The 22,147-nt window shown below is 43.2% G+C and overlaps 1 protein-coding gene across 5 annotated transcripts in view; it reads right to left on the bottom strand.

Moving 5' to 3' along the window:
* Positions 1-1,501: 1,501 nt before the first annotated feature.
* Positions 1,502-22,147, bottom strand: part of Gug (arginine-glutamic acid dipeptide repeats grunge) — a 32,421-nt gene continuing 11,775 nt past the window's right edge. For 2 of the 5 annotated variants that reach the window (XM_086991930.1, XM_022811898.2), the window contains 17 exons: positions 21,188-21,256; positions 19,277-19,425; positions 18,996-19,065; positions 18,701-18,827; positions 18,056-18,183; positions 17,531-17,716; positions 16,517-16,728; positions 15,966-16,206; positions 15,555-15,692; positions 14,825-15,235; positions 14,274-14,659; positions 13,155-14,071; positions 12,676-12,923; positions 12,318-12,455; positions 11,238-11,906; positions 10,667-10,884; positions 8,218-9,894 (listed from right to left, as the gene is read on the bottom strand). In XM_086991930.1, coding sequence (XP_086848056.1) covers positions 10,708-10,884; positions 11,238-11,906; positions 12,318-12,455; positions 12,676-12,923; positions 13,155-14,071; positions 14,274-14,659; positions 14,825-15,235; positions 15,555-15,692; positions 15,966-16,206; positions 16,517-16,728; positions 17,531-17,716; positions 18,056-18,183; positions 18,701-18,827; positions 18,996-19,065; positions 19,277-19,425; positions 21,188-21,229 — 4,239 coding nt within the window. In that variant the 5' untranslated portion in view covers positions 21,230-21,256 and the 3' untranslated portion in view covers positions 8,218-9,894; positions 10,667-10,707. Of the gene's footprint in view, positions 2,156-8,217; positions 9,895-10,666; positions 10,885-11,237; positions 11,907-12,317; positions 12,456-12,675; positions 12,924-13,154; positions 14,072-14,273; positions 14,660-14,824; positions 15,236-15,554; positions 15,693-15,965; positions 16,207-16,516; positions 16,729-17,530; positions 17,717-18,055; positions 18,184-18,700; positions 18,828-18,995; positions 19,066-19,276; positions 19,426-21,187; positions 21,257-22,147 lie in introns of those variants that run through there. The other 3 variants (XM_022811899.2, XM_022811900.2, XM_022811902.2) reach the window with 3 other exon arrangements.

The following is a 22,147-nucleotide window of genomic DNA, read 5'->3' as shown; positions in this document are numbered from 1 at the left end:
AACTTGGACGCAGGCGTGATGAGATTCAACACGGTAGTCATATATGTAGATGCACAAAGGTATACCGTCAACGTCATTTCTCTGCAGGAAACGAAAATCAAAATAGGTTTGTTTGAATCTGTGTGTACACTAGCTGAGTTTCAAAAACTAAGAAAATGCTTCTTTTTTTTGTTACTCTTATATTAAGTGAACGATCTGGACGCTCTGGCAGCTGTTGGAGTGCCTGAAGCGGACGAAAACAGGTCTTTCAGTCTTTGTGCATACATACGATACAACACAGGCTTCCAGTAACATCTTGATTTAAGAGGTTAAAATCGTTAAAGATTAAATAATTTTTCATGAACAATTTCGTCGGATTGACCATTCGGAAACCTTGTTACATCCGATCTCCATTGTCTGTTCTTTTATCCGGTCACTGCAGCAATTGCATTTCTGTACATCTCTATCGACGAAGGCGTTCGCCGGGAACTTCGTCAACTAAAATCAGTGATAAATAACTTACAAGTGGAATAAATTGCAAAAACTGCAAATACATTTCTTAAATAGGTAGCTATAGTAGTTAACGTAGCAATAGTAAGTTAACGTAAGATTTGAAAATGACACCTGTAACTATGGCGCTTAGCATTATTCATTTAGCATTTGCCCACTCTATCTTTTTACTTTTATGAAATTTTGCATGAATTTTTGCAGATTACTTTTGTTAGTCTTGGTATTAGGATGTGGTGTAGGTCCCCGTCTATGAGGCTGCATGAAGAGCGCCGAAGTCTAGAACCTCTTTACAAATCTTCGTTTAAAAAAGTGTGAATTAAATGCAACATTTTTTACGTAAAAAACATGATCAAACGATTGTGCAGAAAACATAATCTCATGCACGTAAAATTGCAATATATTTGCCAAATCAATTATTCAAGGCTAAAAGGCCCAAGTGGAAGGTAGAAATTAGGTAACGATTTACGAAAGGGACGGTACTTCATAGAGCTTCTAAGGGTTACCGCAGTATTTGGCCGCTCGAGAAAATAATGTAAACATTAGCTATCAATTACTATGATTACTTGTAAGCTTCTCAAATAAGTCGTATGTAACCTATCGATCCAATCGATGATTGGACACGAGCCGTTCATCTTAGAACCTAGGTTTTCAACGGTTCTTCAACTATTAGCAGCACAACATAATGGACCACTTCGCACGTTACAACGTTACAATTCCCTACTTCGATTTATCTTTGTGCCCGTCACACATTGTAAACGGACATATTGGCACACTAAAGGACCTGAACTATAGAGTGGACCCAGCTATGCTTTTTCCAAGACAACTAATTGCGTGTTGACCTGAGCGATTCGTACTGAAATGAAAGAAAAATGATGTCCGGCAGGCCGCAAAGGACCTTCTTCAGGTCTTTTACCATACACATTTTGTTTCGAATTTTGTCTACGAACTATTGCCTGCAGGCGTATCTTTTTTAGACAGTTTGCTTTTCTTTAAAATCTAAGAAGTCGATGAATAAAAAATGATAAACACATTTATTCATTGACTCGTTGGAACATTTTATTACCCCTTCAGGAAACAATTTTCGCTGCAGGTTTAAGCGTTCCAACGTTAACTTTTAAAATTTACTGCTCTTTATATTGGAATGATATTTAAATTAAAAACAATTTTTATTCAACGTTAGGAAAGTAGGTTTGCCGTAAAAAGCGGCAACCCGAAACGCACTACCGACTTCCTATAGTTCGTCGGCCTTATAAACAGTGTGAGATTCCTCCCCAGGCGGTTGGGCATGGCCTGCCGAAATCATATCCACCAAATCGACAATCCATCTCGCGTAGATATCACTCTCTGTTATACCGGTTCTCGGACAGCTAATGCTTATGGCTGGCAGGAGAAATGGCAGATTCCCACTGGCAAAATCGGCCGAGTCACGTTATCTTCTTCCACGTTGTTCTTCTCTCGTGAACATTTTGAGCGAAATCTTTCTGGCAGTTCTTGTGCTCGGAAGATCGACTTCACCAGGGGTATTTATTTCAGTCTGCTTCGGAATAATAAAAGGCAAAGCTTTTGATCGCGGCTTCCACGGTACCATTTATCCTTACACATCAGCCATTGGACCGGTCTAGGATGCCCTTCCTCTTTCGATCTTCGTGCTGTCAGGGAACTATGCCTGTAAGAGCAACGGAAGCTCTCCGTCAGATACGTCGGAGGAACTTTCTGTAAGCAGGTGGAAAATATTTTCGAATAAAAGTTTGTATAAGCTCGTAATTCATCGATAGACCTACTTCCATGTATCAGTTCATTAACCAAAATTCTTATTATAGGTAAACCTCGCCAAGCATGTACGCAACTTCTCCTAACACGATGCTGCATAATGTTAGCAGTTTTTGCACCTAAACAGAAATAATCGTTACCTATTTCTACATGTAAGAAATATCAGATGAGGCCACTCTATTCCAACTAGGTGCAAGATGACTGTAATAGTAGTACCGTATTTAAGAAAATGTTGCTTTAACGAAATTTTTTATAAATCAGCACTTCTTCGATAATGTTTGTACGTTCCTTAAAGCAAGACTTCCAAAAAGTTCAATAGCTTTCCTATAATCTTTATATGTGTCTATATGTAGAGATCAGTCTTCAACAATGCCACATTGAAAGGCAGTCTTATATTTGCAAGCAATGAAAACATATATACTATCTAAACTCACAATCAGTCCACATGGCAAAGACAATCAGAAATGTTAGGGTGTTCCACATTCGGTGGCAAGCAGCGATCTGTACCGAGAATCACAAGCACAACTGCGATGAGCCGACATCAAATGCACCCGTTAGATTAAAGCAAAAAAATTGTTTTTTTTTTTTTCTTTTTTCATTAAATATAACCTAGTCGTGCGCGAGGTGAAGCATCTGGATACGGGTCGAGCGACCTGGGTCGAAAAGACTATTTCTGTTCAGAAGCGTATGAACCTCTAGATACGTATGAGAAAGTGATAGCCCTTTACGCATGATTCTTGTACTCCCTTCTGAATGGGAGTTGCAATGGTCTACCTAGACACTTATGGTATTATACTCCCACCATAAACTCACTTAAATATTCAGTGCAGTGATCCAGCGAGGAAGATGGCAGATATTTCATGACAAACAGGTGAAAGATCTTCGGAAGGACGCTTGCATTCTGCTTGAATATACACCAACTGGTCCTATTACATATCACTGATTTACTGAAGCTGATCGGCCTGTCTATTTCGTCTTGTCGTGTGTTTGCTTTCAGCTGATTCGAATTGCTTGTAACGCTTTTAGGTGTCGAACAGGGAAATGATTCAATACTATTCAGGCTACTATTAGCGTATGTGAGGAAAGCGAGGATTAGACCTAATCTCGTAAGGAGCTTATGTTTGGCTAGAGAGACCCAATCCGAATCAGCAGTCCGTTCAGGCGTCAGCCAGTGCCGTTCAAATAAGATGTGGTCCTCTCAATTGGCAAGTGTAGGTCGCCGCAATTAATCAAAACACACAAACGAACCGCTTCATAATTCGATAAGAAGAGAGCATATTCATTAAAAAGATCTCCAGTTGATGATTAGCAGTAGGTTTTGAGTGCTAGGTCGATAGTTGAATAGGTGTGTGGGTAAGGTAAGTGAAATCGGCTGTCGTTGGCTAGCGCGACTGGTGACCAGTTTATTTCTGGTAAGTTGACATCGTCAACAAGATAATGACTATAACTACAGATGAATCAGTGGAGCATTTCGGTTAATGACAGTACAGAATCGCCGGCAGCCAATGTCGAGAGCGAGATGGGTCGGCAGCACTAGTTACATCAATAAAACGAACCTTCATTATTGTTCCCACACCAAATATATATAATAGTGATATATTCGCTGAAAAAGTTATACCTAATGTCGACTGGTACGATGCTATTGTCGCTAAGAATACGAATACTTAATAATTAAAGCACAGAAAAAGCATTACTGATTTATTGGCTCAGCTGGGTTTCGCCGGTAAACACTACGTGGAAATACTACGTTGATTGGGCAGAAAGAACGGATAGGGCTGGTACAGACTCAGAGCTGGTCTGTCTCTCTACGTCAAAATCAAAAGCTAAGAGATAACAGCTGCTTCTACAGTTTCTGCTTAACCTCACTTAAGTACAGGCTTATGTTTACTTTTAGGACCAAATTGATCGGCGCACACAGTCAACAGTTTCTGTCTCTTATGCGTAAACGGCAAGTTTCATGGTTCTCTCCTTCCGTCCGAAGTACCCATTTCGTAATGGGCATGCAAACAGAAAGCATGACTTCAAGCTTAAGACGACTTAAGCTGATTGCCGTCTTAGCCGTAGGAGTTACAATGTTTTACTTCTGTGATAGTCTGAGCATGTCGTTGGAAGCGCTAAGCTTGCAAGCCACGAAACAAACTGGGTTGTGAAAAAAACATGTACGTCGACCAGCCTGAATATAATAGTATCAATGCTCCTGGCGCTTAGTTTTCTCTCATTCTGTATATTTTTTGGTGTGTCTTTTAAGGATAAACAACAGTTGTTGTAACGCTACTGATCGCTATCGCTGTTGGGTTAGGTTAAATAACAATTTAATTGCTAACGTACGGTGTATTAAACTTTCGAATTTTCTAATTAGCTGATAAGTTCGTTCATGTTATTTTCCGTAGATGGAATAGTACGAAATCCAGAAGATTATCCAGAAGAGCAAACTAGGACACGAAGGCGAGGTCGTCTTATGGTAAAATGTTGAAGTATAGGTTCCGCCTTGTTTATAAGCTATAACGTTTAAAAACCGGGTTACATTTAAGATAAACTAGGCCGAAAGTCGTACTGCCTCATTAGTTCCGCTATTCTTCTTGAATATCTCGAACATTTGGCATTCAATTAAGACCTTTTTAGATTTTAGTGTCACACCAAACCCGTGCTTGAAGCCAAAAGTGTTTATGGTAACAGTTTCATTATGGTGACATTTGTTTATAGAAACATCTCTAAACCTTAAAGAAAGGACGCTTTGTTTCTATGAGTTTGGCTTCGAACTTAGCCATCACGCATGTGGCTCTATCGAATGGGAATTTGATTTACTAGAAACAGGCAATTTATTTATGAAAGCGGATAAACAGCTGCACGAATCGATCCTGCCTTCTCTCTGACAGGTGCGATGACGGATGATGCATGTAGTAGAAGTAGAATAGGACAAACCAGAATGTTGCGGTTCGGTATGCTGTGTATAGAAAAATAGGGGACATTACTACCTATCCTTTATGAACCAGACAAGCCTGCCAATGTACGAACGTTGCACATGCTACCGCGCTGGCCACTGTTTAGCCGACATCTCGATTCGACCTGTGAACTTTTACCCTAGCACTGCATTCTCTCATATGCGCGATCTGATTCCATACGACAATATTATTACTATGTCCTATTTAGCTTTTTTATGCACCTGACAGGCGTGTGAATGAACAACGATGATGATTTCAGGATGCCATAGGGCTCAGTTATATGGGGCTGCTGAGAGCCGACGCTTTGATGTATTATGCCTTTCGACTCCTGTGGACATTGTTTGGCGCATAATCGCTATCGACGTCTAAATGTCTTCCACGTAGGTAACAGCAGGTCCATGCACAACCCTTTTCAGATTGTTGATGAAGCATTGAAACGCAGCTGGCCGAATGGGGAGTTCCTGCGGAACCTTCACTTTCATTTGCGCCTGTTGTAATCTGAAGTGGTAAATGTCGCCAACTTAGAAACCACTGTTAGGTACGACAACAGCTGCCGTATGATGTTTAGGCAAAAGGATTTAGGACGTGATGTAGCGAAGCGCACACAATCAAACGGCACGCCTCGAGTCGATAGATGACGCTGCGAAACGCAGGTCCTTTCAGTGTTCGGGTCCAGGTTGACTCGTCACTTAGACCGTGTCCCATCGATTTCGGGAGCCAGATCAGATAGTCGGCGAGAGACTTATAATATCTGAGTCAAGATCAACTGGCGATGTTGAATCGTATACCTGCTCCGCGATCTTATCAACAAGAAGCAGCACGCGGTATTTATGGATAGCTGTAAGTTGTGTGCAATGCTGATGATGGCACAAATAGGTGCAGTAGCGACGACGCTCTCAGTGACGTATCTCACGTCTGTTCGTATTCCGTCAACTTCAACTATAGGACGTCGTCGACACTCAAAAGATCAAGCGTTTAACTTTGTTTTTCATAAGTAGATTCGCTTTTATTTGAAATATGCTACAAAATTTATTCTTAACACGTTTTTTTCTCGCATACTCTTTATACTCACCATGTGTGTCCACCCTCGTTTTATGACATCATCATTATATATCATTCTACCGTGGTCTTGTTCATCAACTGCTGTCTTTATCATCCTAATAATTCGTTCCTCTTAGTTACTGTCGTTATTATAGTAATTATTAATATTAGTTTACCGTCGTTATATAGCGGGTATATTCATATTTATGTATTTCTCTCTCTCTCTCTATATATATATATATATATATATATCATGATGACCGTCCCCTAGTCATCACTTTATAATTAGTACTTCTGTCCATTGTATGTCGCTGTTCTTCATTTTGTTAGATTTCATCGGGATCATCTCGCCTGCATGAAATTACGATGACTCAACCGCTGCTAACTTCAACTAACTTCATCATAATTATAATTATACGCTTTCTCACAGCCTATGCTATACACACGTCGTTTCACACTATTCTCTCGTGAACGATACCAATTTACCTACTAGTGTTGATTCAACGCAGAAAGGAAGGAAGGAAAAAAAAAAAAAAAAAAAAAAAAGAAAAAAATGTATTTCACACATTTGTTTCACCGAGTTTCTCGCTCACTTTCGATTTCTAGTTCACGTTTAGATCGGTCCCATCATATGATCATTTCTCTAATGACCTGCGCTTATATATAGAGATGAGGCAATATTATTACTCTTCTAATATTCTAAAAACTATGATATTATAATGGTCATCATCATTACTACCACTACAAACTACGTTTAGTACTCCCGCAAGTGTAGTATCATCACCCATATTGGATCACTTGGCGCGGCTGTGCACCCTATTTTATTACTATTTTACCCTTCCTATTCGACTACAACTACTGCTACCGTTTTCATGACGACGTTCATTGTTTATTACGATGAACCAGTTCGCGTGAGGACAAACTCTGATCGAATATTGTCTCCAATCTCGATGTCGTTGATCCTTGTAGAAAGCCAATCGCACTACACTGACATATAATTAATATTAGCGAAAAGTACCACAGACCTCTCGGCCGTACGACGGGTTCGCTGTACGATACTAGTATACATGTGTTGATAAGAATAATTTGCTATGATTAACGTGTCGTTTTCCCGTCCCCGTTTACAGCTACTAACAACACACTAAATAGGACCTGTTTGTTACGCATGCCCTGTTCTTGCCTACCGCTACCGCTACCGCTCCTATTGCAAGCGCTACCACTACATTCACATACGCACACACACACCCACACACCCACACACACACACACACACACACACACGCACACGCCCACGCCCGCCCGCACGCACACACACACACACACACACACACACACACACACACACACACACGCACGCAGACGCACGCACGCGCACACACACAGACACACGCAAGTTGCTTCCTATGTCTTCGTATTGAGTAACATTCCGCTAGTTCGCTTAGTTTTTTCTTATCTACCAGCTAATAGGGTCCTGATATCAGTTCAGCCGATCTACTACATAGTCCTTCGATAGCGCCATGGGCGAAGGTTCTCTTGTCAACGGCTCATCGTCATCTACTGCAGTAACAATAGTCGCCGTCCAATGGGCAGGGAAGAGGTACGATGAAGCGTCAAATAATGCTCCGCTGCGCATTAAGTTACTGGCCAATTTAAGCGTGTATAAATTTGCTTGTGTTTCACTCGATTCACGAGTAGATAAAATGATAACTTGAAATCATGTTCACCTTCCCTCGAAACTACCGCTCAGATTCTAGGCCGACATTTGTCCTAGGAAACTTCGTACCACCAACGGTCGCTGACGAGTGGATAACCCGAGCACTAAAAACGACAGATAAATACTACACGGTGACAAAACAGGAGATCTATGGAACACAGCGTGTGTTCGACCGCGAACCGCAGTGTGGACTTCGTTCAGGCAATAGGATGTATGCAGCAGTGGACCACTTTGAAAGGGAGTAGTAAGAAACAGTGAAACTCAGTGACCAGCCCCATTTATTCACTACTATCTGAATACGACGTACAGGATACGATACACTACGACTGATAAGCGTATTCTGTTAGAATGCCCGCACAGGTTGCTTTGTATTGACGAGAGTCTCTTGCTTGATGCGTTTGTGCACGTAGAGGAGCGTAAGTTCGTTCTGTCCAAACGGAATGCATAGCATGAAGAACATTCGTACGTATGTCGATTATTTAATCAGCATTACCAAGCTGGATTTTGGCTAAAACAAGCTATTACCCCTACCGGACCCCGGGGGACGTACTCTACCAGTACCATTCTTCATTTGCGGAATTGTGTTTCAACGGCAATACGACGTGCATAGCAGATTCAGATCACTTCAGCATTAACTCTTCTCCAAAGCTCGTTCATAGTTACAGCCTTTATATATTTCACGGTATAGTATATCAGTATAATATGTCACTACCATCCAACATAATTAGCAGTATTACTATCGAGATATTATAATCATGTCAATAATGGTCTTTCTTTTTTTAACGTTTCTTTCTTCAGCTTAACGCTCTTCATCAGCACTGTTATCGTTACTTATATGTATATGTATGTATATATATATGTGTATATATACGTATATATATATATATGTATATATATAATACATTTTAAGTACACAATATTTATATATACCAGCTGATCAAACTGGGGCATTTTGTTCACCGCAATACACGTTTTTAGCATCGGTAATAGTAAGCGTTATATAAAGATGTATAATTAGCATCGTCGTCTATGGCAGCAATCGATTTGGTGGCTTCTTGATAACGCATTTTATAGTTTATATCAGTTAACGTTACGTGATAAAGAACAGCGGATCGAGGACCACCAATCAGCGATGGCACACACATTGAAACTGCTAATATTCCAATGTAGCTAGCTGTTCAACATTCCGTAGAGTTAGCGTTGCAGGCATCCAGTTCGCACAGCCTAAGGACCGTCTAGGGGTCAGCAGGGACAAGGCGACACGGCGGTACTTAATGACAAGAACAATAATTGGGCCAGTCGAGCAAGGCGAGAGGACCAGAGATGCTAGTGTCGTTCTGTGTTCAAAAACAGAACTCGAAATGGATAAGACCAACTCGGGTATCGATCTCAGTTCAGTCCAAAACAGCTCTACTGCTGAGATCGTCTCAAGCTTACAATATAAAAACGTCGTTTGTCTTAAACTGAGTCAACGCTCAAGAGCAAAATGCCGAAGATGCGTACGCAGATCTTCAATGTTCTACACAACAAAAAAACTTTAATAATAAAAAGGATCCTCGTAAAAATAAAAACTACTATTCAATCGATCGATAGCGCTAATCTGTTCCTTTCTGAAGTTACTCGTCGACTGCGGTTCACTAGCAAGGAGCCGAGGAATTTGTAACCCACTAACTTCGCACACGGTCAGGTCTGGCGTATCGTTGCTTCCGTGCATGGTAATCCCTCGCCGGCAAGCCGTTCCAGCTAGCATGCTTCTTGACAGCAGGCAAGACCATCACGTTTTCTGTGCGTTCTGCCTGTCGTTTACCAATGCTCTCTGTTCATGCGACTGCTGCCCTTATCACCGTTGGCGCGATGCCCAAAAAAGTGTAGACGAACGAGAACACTGTTTACGCACTTCTTTGACCTGCTTGAGTAGCTAGATCTGAGATGAAAGGTCTAGTTGTAATATGCAAACCACAAATAAAAAATAAAACAAAATAAATATTTAGACGACTAAACACTAACAGCACTCAGCATACAAAATTGACAACAGTATTTAAATAAGTCCATATATATATGTGTGTGGTGTGGTGGTGGGGGGGTACATCGAGGTATCATCCCGCCTGTAGCTATGTGTTGCTACCTAATCGGCGTTGTTCGTTACATGACAATCTGCTGGGGTGAAGCTCGATCGTACGTTTCGTCAATGACATGTTGTTCGAATGCTAGGAGTGATTCTGGTTGTGTCAGCTAATGGAACCTCAGGCAATTTATACAAGCACACACACGCGACGATACTAACGCCCTCAGTCGATCACGCTCCTCCTTTCCCACTGCAAAGCGGCCCGTCCCCGGAGCTAAGGCGAGTACATGTTGAATGTATATTAAATCTGTCGTGCTTTATCTATCCCCCGTTTGCCACAGGAATGGGTCAAGTCACGTCGCGTCTTAAGGTTTATCAGCGCACCGTAATGGGCCAGCTGACAGTCCCGATTGAATAAAACTGTATATGTAGCTTTAGGTGCAACAAATGCAGACATTAAAGGTATGCGAATGGGGTTTTGTTAAGCGCAGCCATGGTCCATTTTTGTGGAGACCCGAAAATACGAGATACCGTGATAGGAGGATAACATCATACAAAAAGACAGTGTGATGAGTTAATTATATACAAGGCATAGACTAACTGAACCGAAATCAACGCAGGTAACGGCCAATCCATTATGTTTACCTATGTATTTATAAGACTGGTGTCGCCTAATGCTGGCCCGGTTACGGCCGACGTTGCTGAGCCTGCTGTTGGGCAGCTACCGCTTGCGCCTGTTGACGCAACAACTCTTCGTGTTGGGCCTGAGCCTGCGCAAGCATGTGCGGATTCTGTGATATCGCCTGTAGCCGATCCATAAACAATTGCCTCTGTAGTTGTTCTTGTTGCTGTTGTGCGGCGAGCTGCCCAGAAGATCAAAAACAATAATTACATTGTTATTGTTGTAGTGAACAAAATCCCATCGGCAAACGTGCTCCAGGCCTCTTCCTAGTTTGCCTGCTTTCTTTCCATAAGACATGAGCTGGTTGCTACTGTGATGGGAAGTTTCGAAAATGGTGAAGATCAACGAAGCTCCAAATCTATTTGAGTATTAGAACCATCAAGCATTTTCATTAAGATATGCAGAAAACAACAACTGACCGTCAGCTGTGTAGTTGCACTTCGTTCCGCGTGTATTTCGGTCATCTTACATGCACGTAAACGCGCATGATAACAGTGCCCACTCATTGCTCGAGCTCATTCATGGTTCACTCACCTGTGCTAGTTGCTCGCCGTAGGCGTTGTGTTGTCGGAGCAAAGCGTGCGCCGCAGCGGCTGAGTGTTGCGCGTGAGGACCAGCGGTTCCCGGGCCCCCAGGGGGCATTTGTTGTGCTTGACCCGCGGCGACCGCTCCCCCTGCGCTATCGTGCAGGTGCAGGTGGGTGTGAGCGTGTGCGTGCGTATGGAGTTCAGCGTTGGCTGCACCCACACTCACGCTGGCTTGAAGTCGCATCGCCGCCAGTGGATCGACGCCAGACGCCGCCAAATCTAAAGCCGAACCTCCGTGCGCAGCCGGACGAGCGCTCCCACTGGGTCCGTCGCCTGGCGTACCACCCCCAGATGACGCGCCTGGCAGACCCGACGACTGTGGAACACCTGCCCCCGCCGGTGCTGCTGCTGCTGCTGCTGCTGCTGCTGCTGATGGTGGTGGGGGTGGAAACAGCCCAAACGGAGGTGGAGCACCTGCAGCGCCGAATCGCCGTTCCGCCAACTGACTGACAGCCCATGGATCGAAGAGTGGTGAATTTTGGGCGGCCGCCGCGGCCTGTGCCTGAGCAGCGGCAACCGCCTGCGCCTGCGCTTGGGCATGTGCTTGCGCCACAGCGGCGGCGGCGGCGGCGGCCCGCTCGTTCGCCTCACGTTCGGCGCGTTCTCGGTGCTCCCGCTGCAAACGAACAGAGATTAACAACGATGATGATATATCAGGCAGATATACAGGCAGACAAATAAACATGGACTGAGAAATAGCATAAACAAAACGACGGCCTTACGGCAGGTGAACGTCAGATCTCAGTCAGATAGACCAGACGGAGAAGATGTACCATCAAAATTAAAGTAATCTATCGCAACCTTGAACACATGAAAATATAGAGCTTTTCTGGCGCTAAATTCCTTTGAAGCAATTGACTAAAATTCCTAATATGTTCGAATAATACGAATGATAGATATCTTGCCCGAAGAAGCTGATGTGTTCCTATGTTTTTTTTTAGCTACAAATCTGTAACAGCCTTAGAGGCACCTGCAATATTTAACATTACACAATACTGCGATGATTCATCTTTTCATCTCAACTAACCTCCCGTTGCTCGCGCTGTTCCCTCTCGCGTTGTTGTTGTTGTTGCTGCTGTTGTTGTTGTTGCTGCTGCTGCTGCTGTTGCTGTTGTTGTTGGTGTTGTTGTTCCTTTAAAGCTCGCTGCTGATTGGCTAACTGCTGCTAAGTTATCGTTTGTACAACAGTCATAGAGGACATAAAATGCGATGGGCTTAGCATGAAATTTTACTTCATCTTATGGAGCATTTAGTGGTTAAGATTAATGGACTATTATAGAATAATCATTTTACAACTTAATGCACGCTTACCCGCGTAGTCGCCTTTGAAAGATTTCGTATCGAGATAGATATCAAAGAAGCATTTTGTTCATTACTTTTGTTACCTCTTTGATTTCCAGGTCACGCGCTGCCTGAGCTGCGTACATCGACATGAGTTGATAATGCAGCATTTGAGGATCTGCCAACGCAGCGCCAGGTCCTAGTCCGGGTACACCGGGCAAGCCTGAACCTGGAAGGCCAGGTGGCATTCCCGGTATGCACGGAGGTCGTAAGCCTGGATGTTGTGCACCGGCCGAAGCCCCGGGAGGTCCAAACATCATACCTGGCAGGCCAGCATGTGGACGAGCATACTCTGCAGCCGAAGCAACAAACAATATTAAAACATTACTGAAGAAGACCCAAATATGTTAAAAGCGTGAGTCACACATGGCATATAATTATTGTTCAACCCATTTGGAATTTAAGAAGTCTACATTTAGAGAATGAGCTCCAGAATACAATATCCGCATACTTTCCGTAAAAGCCATCGGTGGAGTTATGGTCACGACATCAGTCATCTTGTATTCACTACGTGCTTCCTTACCTGAGAGTTGGCGCAAAGCTGGTGTATCGGGCGCTCCGTACAAATTACTTGATGCTCCGGAAGGACCAAGTGGGCCGCTCTGTCCTGTACGGCCCTGGCGTCCAGCAGCGGGGAAAGCGCCAGGGGATGGCCCTCCACGACTCGCCTGGGACAAACTGGCCGCTGCTGCTGCGGCTTGTTCCGCCTGTCGTTGCTGAGCTCTGTTAGCGGCCTCTTCACGTTCGTGCGCCTTTCTAGCACGTTCTTCTCTGCGACGCGCTAATCTTGATTCCGGCACAGGCTTGAACGTGAGATCGGTTCGAGCGCATGAATTATATTCGCCTCGATTCCAGTGGCGAAGGAAAATAGCAGATTGACTGCGATGGCACTCGGAATCCTCAAGTTTTGGCTCAGGGCTTGGTCCCCCACGTCCTCGCTCCTCATTACCACTGCCTTCTGTCTCCTCGGAAATGTGGTCAACTCCTCGCATAGCTGGACCAGCGACCCCAGCAAGACTTCCCAGTGCACCTGCTATTGCAGCGGGGCCGCCGCCGCCGCCGCCGACAGCCCCTAGTCCACCAAAGAGCGCTGACGGGTGACCACCAGGTCCGGGACCTGGAAAAGCCCCAAAGAATGGGTGGAATCCAGGCGTGGGAGCACCAAGGTGCCGTTGATGTTGTTGACCGGGGGGCGTGGGCGGTGTTAGAAACGGTGAAAAGCCCCATGGCGGCGCAAAACCTGGCGGCACCTTCGGCGAGCTTCGCGGAGAGACGCCCGGTGTCGTTTCTCGTTTTGGCCGTGGAGATTCACACTGCGCCGATGGCGACGGTGCCATTCGCGGCGGCGCCGTGAGCGCTGCAATGGACAATGGAGAGATCTTCGCAGGACCGGCAAGAGGAGCTGCAACAGGCGGTGTGCCACGTGGCGTATCAGGTGTCCTGTAATAATAGCATACCAATGGATTCTGCATTACTAAATGGACTATTAAATTATAATGCTAGTATTCGAGATATTGTGTTCCTCTATACCATTGGTACAGCCCATCAGAGATACGAATGAGATCTATCAACGACGAGTTACGTTCCCGACTGAAGTAAAGTAATCATAAACGTGCGAGGCTATTACTAGAAAGAAATTTACCTTCGAGCTTGCGATTCTTGTTTTACAAAAACATTCGGAGCTTGCTCGTCCAATGGCCGCGGCGACACCCGGGGGGTGGGAAGTGTCTTGCTAGGTGAAGCTCGCGGAGGTGCACCGAAAGCGCTAGACGGAGCCGGAACGGCGTCTAACGGTTCTCGTTTCGGCTCAAGCGGCAATTCGCCGGAGACGAGAGGAATAGAATGTCCAAGAGGTGGCGGCACAAATCCAACTGGGGGAAGGGATCCGAGAGGACCAAGTGGTTCCGTTTTGAGACCAAGCGGTCCTAAAGGTCCGCCTGACTCAAGGGGCGGCGGCAGAGCTGCTTCTTCTTTTTTCACACCCCCGGCCACCCCAGGGACAGTGCCCGTCTCCACATCCGAGCCAATCTGAAAGTATCATTAACAAGTAAACAGGGCATGTCAGACGAACCATACGATCTGTTACAGCATCCGCTTTGTCTTCTTAGAAAGTGCATATATCACATACCATTCCTCAGCAATCAAAGCAGGAACCAAAGGAGGCTTGATAGGAACATCCTACGAAATACCTACCTTGAGATTCTCATTGATCTTTATTTGGCCATCAAGTTTGCCGACAAGAGGTGCAGGTACAGAGGTAGCCGTGGCTTGCGGACTACCTGTTGTCGTCTCAGCTTTAGCAGCTACAAGTTGTGGAGCCATCTTATCGTCCTTCCCGTCTGCGCGATCAGCGCCTTCGGCCATTCCATTCGGGCCTCCGGCAATAGGCGTAGCAGAGATATTGCTCTCCGGGACAGCAAACTCCAAGCCAGGTTCGCGTTTCAATGCGACTGGAACATTGTTTGCTGTTTCCGTCGAGCAGGTTGCCTGATCTGCTACGGATCGACGATCCTCTCCGCCTGTGGACGGAGACATCGTCTGGACATCATCTGGTTGCGACCCGCCACTGGGAGCTCCCGTTTCTCGAATGTCCTGCATTTCAACCTGAAGAAGTGGATAGAACCGGTTAAATCTGTTAGCAATGCTCTGACTGAAGTCAAGTGAATGTAACCAATAATATGTAGCAGAAGATGAACCGAATTGAACTTGTTTATTTTTGCCCATACATCGTTATTTAGCTTAATCAGAAAAAGACGGCAAAAGACAGTTAAGCATAGACAAAATTGACATTGAAGTCAATGAACTGGAACATTGACTATGGCTAAATCGTAAACTGTGCTCAAAGGCTTATTTTTTTCTCCCAGTATTTGCTCGCATTTTGCAAACTACCCTGCGTATCTCTTGATGACTGCGGAAAACTTACGTCGTTATTGACTGGGGGCCCAGCAGCATCTGCAATCGTTTCTTTTTCAGCCTTAGTGCTACTGTGCTGTCTATCTGACAGTTGGGTCTCGCCATCTCCAACGCTGCCATCGGCCTCCGCCGACGGCGTACCACCGTCCTAAAATACAGCGCAATATCACATCTCAATTATCAGGCCCTATCGGCGAAGCGACAGCTATTTTATCGTAAACAATGGGTTATGGAAGTTGTTTTCCATTGTCAGCGTAAGTAAATTCTAAAGCTGGTATTATGTCAGGTATTAATATAGATCTTATTACTTAAATTGTAACTATCATGCACAAATATTTTTTTTCTATCAATTGTTCACAATGATCGTCAGACGTGCTAAAGGGGAAGTACAAGAGTAACGATACTTTTTAGGTTAACTTACTTGATCTTGACTTTTGTCCTGCGCGGTCGCGTGTTCTTTAGGGCCTCCATTGTTATTCGTGGTTGATGGTGTCGTTGTTGTCATTGTGCTAGTGTTGTTCGATGATGGCGTGCTGTTGGTATTATTGGTACTATTGTTGCTGCCCATAGAGCCCATGCTACCTTCGCGCTGTCCATTTCGTTGGGGGTTCGCGGGAGGAAGCGTCGGTGGACGTCGAGCCCGAACCGTCCATCTGCAGATACTAACATTTGTGTCAGTACACATAGCCAAAAACAAAAACATTTTACAGATTTCTACACCTGCTAGAGCTTGACGCTGGTAATCGAATTACATACATTCTCTAAAGAAAGGCTTAGTTCTACAACAAAGAGCTAGTCGGACCTTTCTAATTTTAGGCAAAAATTAATTCAATTTAATCTAATACGACTACTCGGGTTCCCTAGATTCACAATATAAGTTTGACTATATATCTCCGAAACAGGATCGCCCACTAACGTTTTACTGGACAAACGATTACAGTATAGTGATTTGTTCAGTAAATGCAAACGTACCTTCCGGCATCACTCAGAGTGACCGATACGGGTCTCGATATGAAGACAGCGCTTTCACTACTTCGCTTCACTGAGCAGTCATAACAAAAGAGTGATAGAGGCCCACCTTGACCAGCTTGAAGTGGCAATCCCACCCCGGATCCAGATGGCGGCAGAAGTGTGTGCCAGTCTACGAACCAATCGCGTGGCGTCGCAATTAAACATACAGAACACTGAAATTTCCATAGCAGTTACTGTGCTTAATGTAATATTTCACCGACGATTCACCGACCGATATTCACGACAGGTATGCACTTATTAAAATATCATGCAGAAAAAAAAACAGGGGTTATATTGGTCTCGATACTAAAAATAAATCAAGAAAGAAATAAATGCGTCTTTTGTTAACCCAATACATAACCTTGTCTGACTCTAACAGATTAACCGTCTTCGAGAATAACATGTATATATTGAAGTATGTATACACAAAACTATTTTATTTTGTTATTATTATGTTACGATACGTTTTTGTGCGTGAACTACATTATACTTCCAAATAGGAAATACTTAGGTGTCAGCTTCTTAGGTATCTCTGTGGACAGTTGGGTCTACTACGTACTGATCTAAATAGTATAGGGTGCTATCAACGAGAGCTTTTAGACCAGCGCATTTGCGATTTAGCGAACACCAAGAGGAAATGCACTCGACTTTTTTCTAAGTCTTTACCACACCGGACTTTAATGCGTAATGTTTGGTTGTTGAAATCTCATGTGAAGGCTGCGTATAGAATCGGATCTAACCATGGGCTCTATGGAACACCAGATGGCTGATGGCTGGTCAGACATAACGTTTTTCATATAAAGTTCCATCTATGAGGCACAATTAGCGTCAGCTAATTCTGGGACCGATTCTTCCTTTTCGAGAAGATAAAGGTGGTCAACGTTGTCTGTTAATAATAATAACAACTATAATAAGTTGTTCTGAGCTAGCATTCGCGGTCATTAGTCTTACACAGCAGACTGTATCGATGACTACCTGTGGTGCAGTAGACAACACGGCCTCGAAGTGGGTTGATGATTGGGAAGTAGCGCCTGCTGAATCAGGACCACTTTCGCCGTTGGCCCCTTCATCGCCAATTCCCCCAATTGCACCTCGGCCTTCTCCTCCAGCTCCACTTTGGCTGCCTCGACCACTTTTACTGCCGCCCTTTTCACCGGATGCCTAAAACGTTCGGAAACATACATCCCAATTAGCATTACGCAAACCATCCGACACAATAGTAACAGCACAAGTATAGAAATGCACAAAAACGTACAATCCGCAGTTCGAAGTTCATGCCATATTCGAGGATCGATACGGTCTTTTATCTGCCAACCTATATGTCTGGGTTTGCTCTGCAATCACTCGGCCACCGGATCGAAAACTTGCTCGTTTCTGAGGTTACTACTTGTATTGCGATCGTATTTATACACAAGATAAAAACGGATTTGTCGTAGTAGCCCAAATAATGTAATCCGTATATACACATGGTAGTTAGCTCATATACACGGGAGCGTGTACCTTGGCTGGTCTTCGGGCAGTCGGCCGCCGATGCCTTCGATGGGGTCGACATCCTAGGGCTGCTGGAGTTTTCTTCCAAAGGTAGTAATATTCCACCAGCTCTGCCGTCTCTTTGTGCGGAAGCAGCTCTGAATATAAGGCAAAGAACGTAGGGGAAGATGGCTATATTTAAGTAGTGTTATGCTTAATTACGCTGACTTGAGCACAACAGAGTTGGCATTCCCGCGTATTCTGCACCACAACGCTATCACTTTATTAAACCACAATAATACAGTCTGTTTGGATTATTTCATTGTGGTATCGTGGGTCTGACAGTAAAACTTTCATCATTAGGATAACATCAAGGATCAAGGATTTCAACATCAAGGATAACATTAGTTGACGTACGACAAATCAACTAATATCTAACGTAATAGCCATTTCCTAGTGCTAATATTCAGCTGTGTATTACTATTACATAGGACACATAAGGCTTCGCTTGTTCAAATAACCTAAAGGACTATATCACAACGATGACACATTGGACTAACAATTAGAGCAGGCATGATCGCGTAAGTTCCAATCCAACAATCTACAAATACTTGTTAGATGTAGCAGTTACTATAAAATAACTATGACAATTTGAGAAGTGTTTCTTAATCTTGCCTTTACGTATCCGAAAGAAGTTCTTTCCGTAGGTCCTCAATCCACGGACGAACTTCTTCTGGTCTTCGTCACTGAGTTTGCTTGCGGTTGCACCACCCACACTGCCGCGAGGGTTCTTCACAAGAGCCTTCAATAGAGTCGATGACAATAAAGTTAGCGCATACTCTGGTAAGTTCCCTCTTTAAAAAAATTACAGGATATTCAGTTAATACTCAATAATTAGTTCTCAATAACCACCGTGATTACGTCAACGCTGCGTTGGTAAATTCAATTTTCTGTATTTGCGTCTACTTACCTGTAGCGCTTTTCCCGTATCATACTCGCTGTCATGTAGATGGTTCAAAGCATTGATCGTTGTGTCATCTCTGTAACAATGATCGTTAGGTTAGAAATCAGACTTTGCTACGTTCTGTACTGTTATCGTTCGTTGGGAAGCTATTTTTTTTTTCAAAAATGCTGATTTGGGTTTTCCACAATCTATTTCCTAATCAAATGTCTATAGCGACGGATCAGTTGTACCATGTTTACATAATTGTACGAACTTTCTCTCGACGACAAAAACAGTGATGCACAAACCTTGATGCGGCGACGCATCCATCCTCGGCGCTACCTCCATCGCACATTCCGGCGAACGCCGCCATCGATCTTGCGGCCCGCAGGTACATAAGTAGGTCGCAGTCCGGCACCCCCGGAGCCCAACGGAGCTCTTCAGCCACCACCACACTCTGAGGACATAAAATAGGTACAAAAGTGTAAAGTCAGTAGTACGAAAAGAGAAGTGTAATAATAATAATAACAAAAAAAAATCATGAAATTGCGTCACTACGCATGCGTTGATTCGGAAGTAGCCAATAGTAATGGCGGCCTGCAAGGTAGATAATAACTTCGTATAGAAACAATTGCTAGCTTTAACTCTTAAATCCACAACATGTAAAATAAACATAAGGTAAAAAGTCAGAGTTTATCCTGCTGTCAAAGGTAGGTTAATTCAAACGTACTTTGTAGTACGCAGTAATAAGATTATGAGTTTATCGTAAGACGCAAAGTTAACGCGCTCGATTGACAGCTGCGGGATGTCTGTATTAGTTCTGACACATAAACGTCCATTTCAAATTTGATTACCTTTGTGAATGAGTCCAGTACTAACGTAATTCTGTAGACATAAACATGTATGCGACTGGTTTCAATTGATTTACCATAGAAGTCTTGCTCGTGACCCAGGCAAGGCATGGATTGCCCCGCATCGGAATTGAATAGCATGCATTAAACAATCCTGTTTGAGGATAGTGTGGTCAAATCCAGTACGTATTCTATGTTCTAATCAATGGGATAAGCGATGCAACACTGGAAGTTTCCTATGCCTTTTTCATTGTTAATTATTATTACTAATATTAAAACGATACGGGAATACCCTTTTTGTTGCCAAAATCCCACTTGCTTACATATTACCGTGTGCGCACTTCAGAAGGCCTTTCTCTCGCCATCGATATCACAATCCAGTACTAGCACTTCAAGGACATTTGTCGTCATATTCAAGGCCTCCCGGGCTTGTACTAATTTCTTTCTATTATGACCCACATGACATATCCCTGAGGTTCTATGAATCTTATCTAATCTCTCTTATTTCGAGTTTTACGTTCGGTATATCCGTTAGGAATTCTGTTAGACGGACGGCTGGCTTCTAGCACCAGGTCTGTTTCTCTGTATGTTTGTCTGTTTATGCCCGGGTTCGAATCTAGACCACAACATGTTTCTGTGGTAGCTACTGATCTTATCAAATCCAGGCATAGATACGATTCATTTCGTTCTGGGAGCCAGTCGCCTGTCTGACGGAATGCCTGACAGCTATACCGGACGTAAAACTCGAAGCTCCTAGACTCAGTGAAAACGTTTCTCATTTGTCTACATTGTACAAATATAAGTTTCAAATACCTCTGCGGTATTCATCCTACGCCTTAGAAAGCGCAAAATCCACTAAACCAGCCAATGAATACGAGCCCCTTTAAATGATTACTCATCTATAGCTTTACTGGCCATACACTTATAGATTAGGAATAGAGCTTATTAAAATTTATTGACTAGTATATTACTCTAATTTTTCATTTTTTTTTCCCAATGATAGGACCTTACCGCAAATTTCAGTCAATTAGCCAGTTGATAAAACGTTTCTATTGTCTATAAATCGACTGTTGATAATTCTTCCAAGGTTCACTCGTTTTCTCTTTTGGAATATTGGATTCGATGTTCTCCAATCGGAGCACGGTGGAGCAAATAAAATGAAAAAGTCCTCTGGAAATGGGTTTTCGCTAAACAACATAGCCATTAATTAATATAGAATAGAAGTTAATAATAGAACTTGGTAGGCTATGAATTGTGATGAACTGCTCAGAAAGTAGTTTGACTATTCAGATCCTGTCATTGGAAAGAAGACCATGAAAGGTGCGGTTTATGCTTGTACTGAATATAACAAGGACGAATTTAGCTTACGTCATCTTGCAGTTGCAAAGTCGTTCGCCCATCCTGAGGCATCTCTCCCCGATACAGCGGCAGCTGCGCCTGAAACAATTTGGGATAAAATACAAAGAAAAAAAGAACATTAAGGATTATAAGGATAAACAGAAAAAAAGACGTGTCGATCAATGAGTAAGAAGCGTTTAGGGGTCCGATCAGATATACTTCACAATTGTACTAGGGAGAATCGGCACGAGTCTCAGTCTTATCTGGTCCAAAGTGAAGGCTTCATTAGCCCTCATCATCAATAGCCATCATTTCAAGGAAAAATCTGTTCTTGTCGAGATCATTTAGAAGAAACATACGCACGTACAGATCATAAATCCTAGCAATAAATGCTACCTTACATAACATCACTAATATTTTAGTCAAAAATATATTGTGCATATTTCCATCGAACAGCGTGCATTTGGCAGAGAGATATATTATTAATAAGCTTCTTGAAGTATCCAACAAGGACTGCCTAGATCACTGAGATCGACGGCTAAAGACGGTTATCACAATAGAGTTTTCGAGTGTGGCGTAATTATTGTTTTATTTAACTTCATCTGTGCATACGGATGATTTTATTTTTTTTACTTTAATTTAATTTTACTTACGAAAGCCTAATTGGGTCACTCAGAACGCTGTCTTTGTATCTGAGCTGAGAAAACAGAACCAATTCAGCACAGGATAAACGCTTTTTGATTCAACTAATACGTTCACTCGGATATAAACTAAATGCCAAAAAACCCTAACATGAAGTTTAGCATATTAACTTACACGAACATATATTATAAAATTCTTGACCGTTTTTTTTTCCAAAAAAACGTTACCTTGTTTAATGTGTGTTTGTGACGAACTAAACGTCAGTATAGCTTGAAATATGTCAAGTAAATTCTGGTGATGTTTTCGAGTATCTCTCATGCGAAGTGTCTACGGCTTTAACTAAGTTTT

The sequence above is a fragment of the Varroa destructor genome, unplaced genomic scaffold (genome assembly GCF_002443255.2).
Source record: "Varroa destructor unplaced genomic scaffold, Vdes_3.0 BEIS01000006.1, whole genome shotgun sequence".
NCBI lineage: Eukaryota > Metazoa > Arthropoda > Arachnida > Mesostigmata > Varroidae > Varroa > Varroa destructor.
This window is presented reverse-complemented; position numbering and strand designations above follow the sequence as displayed.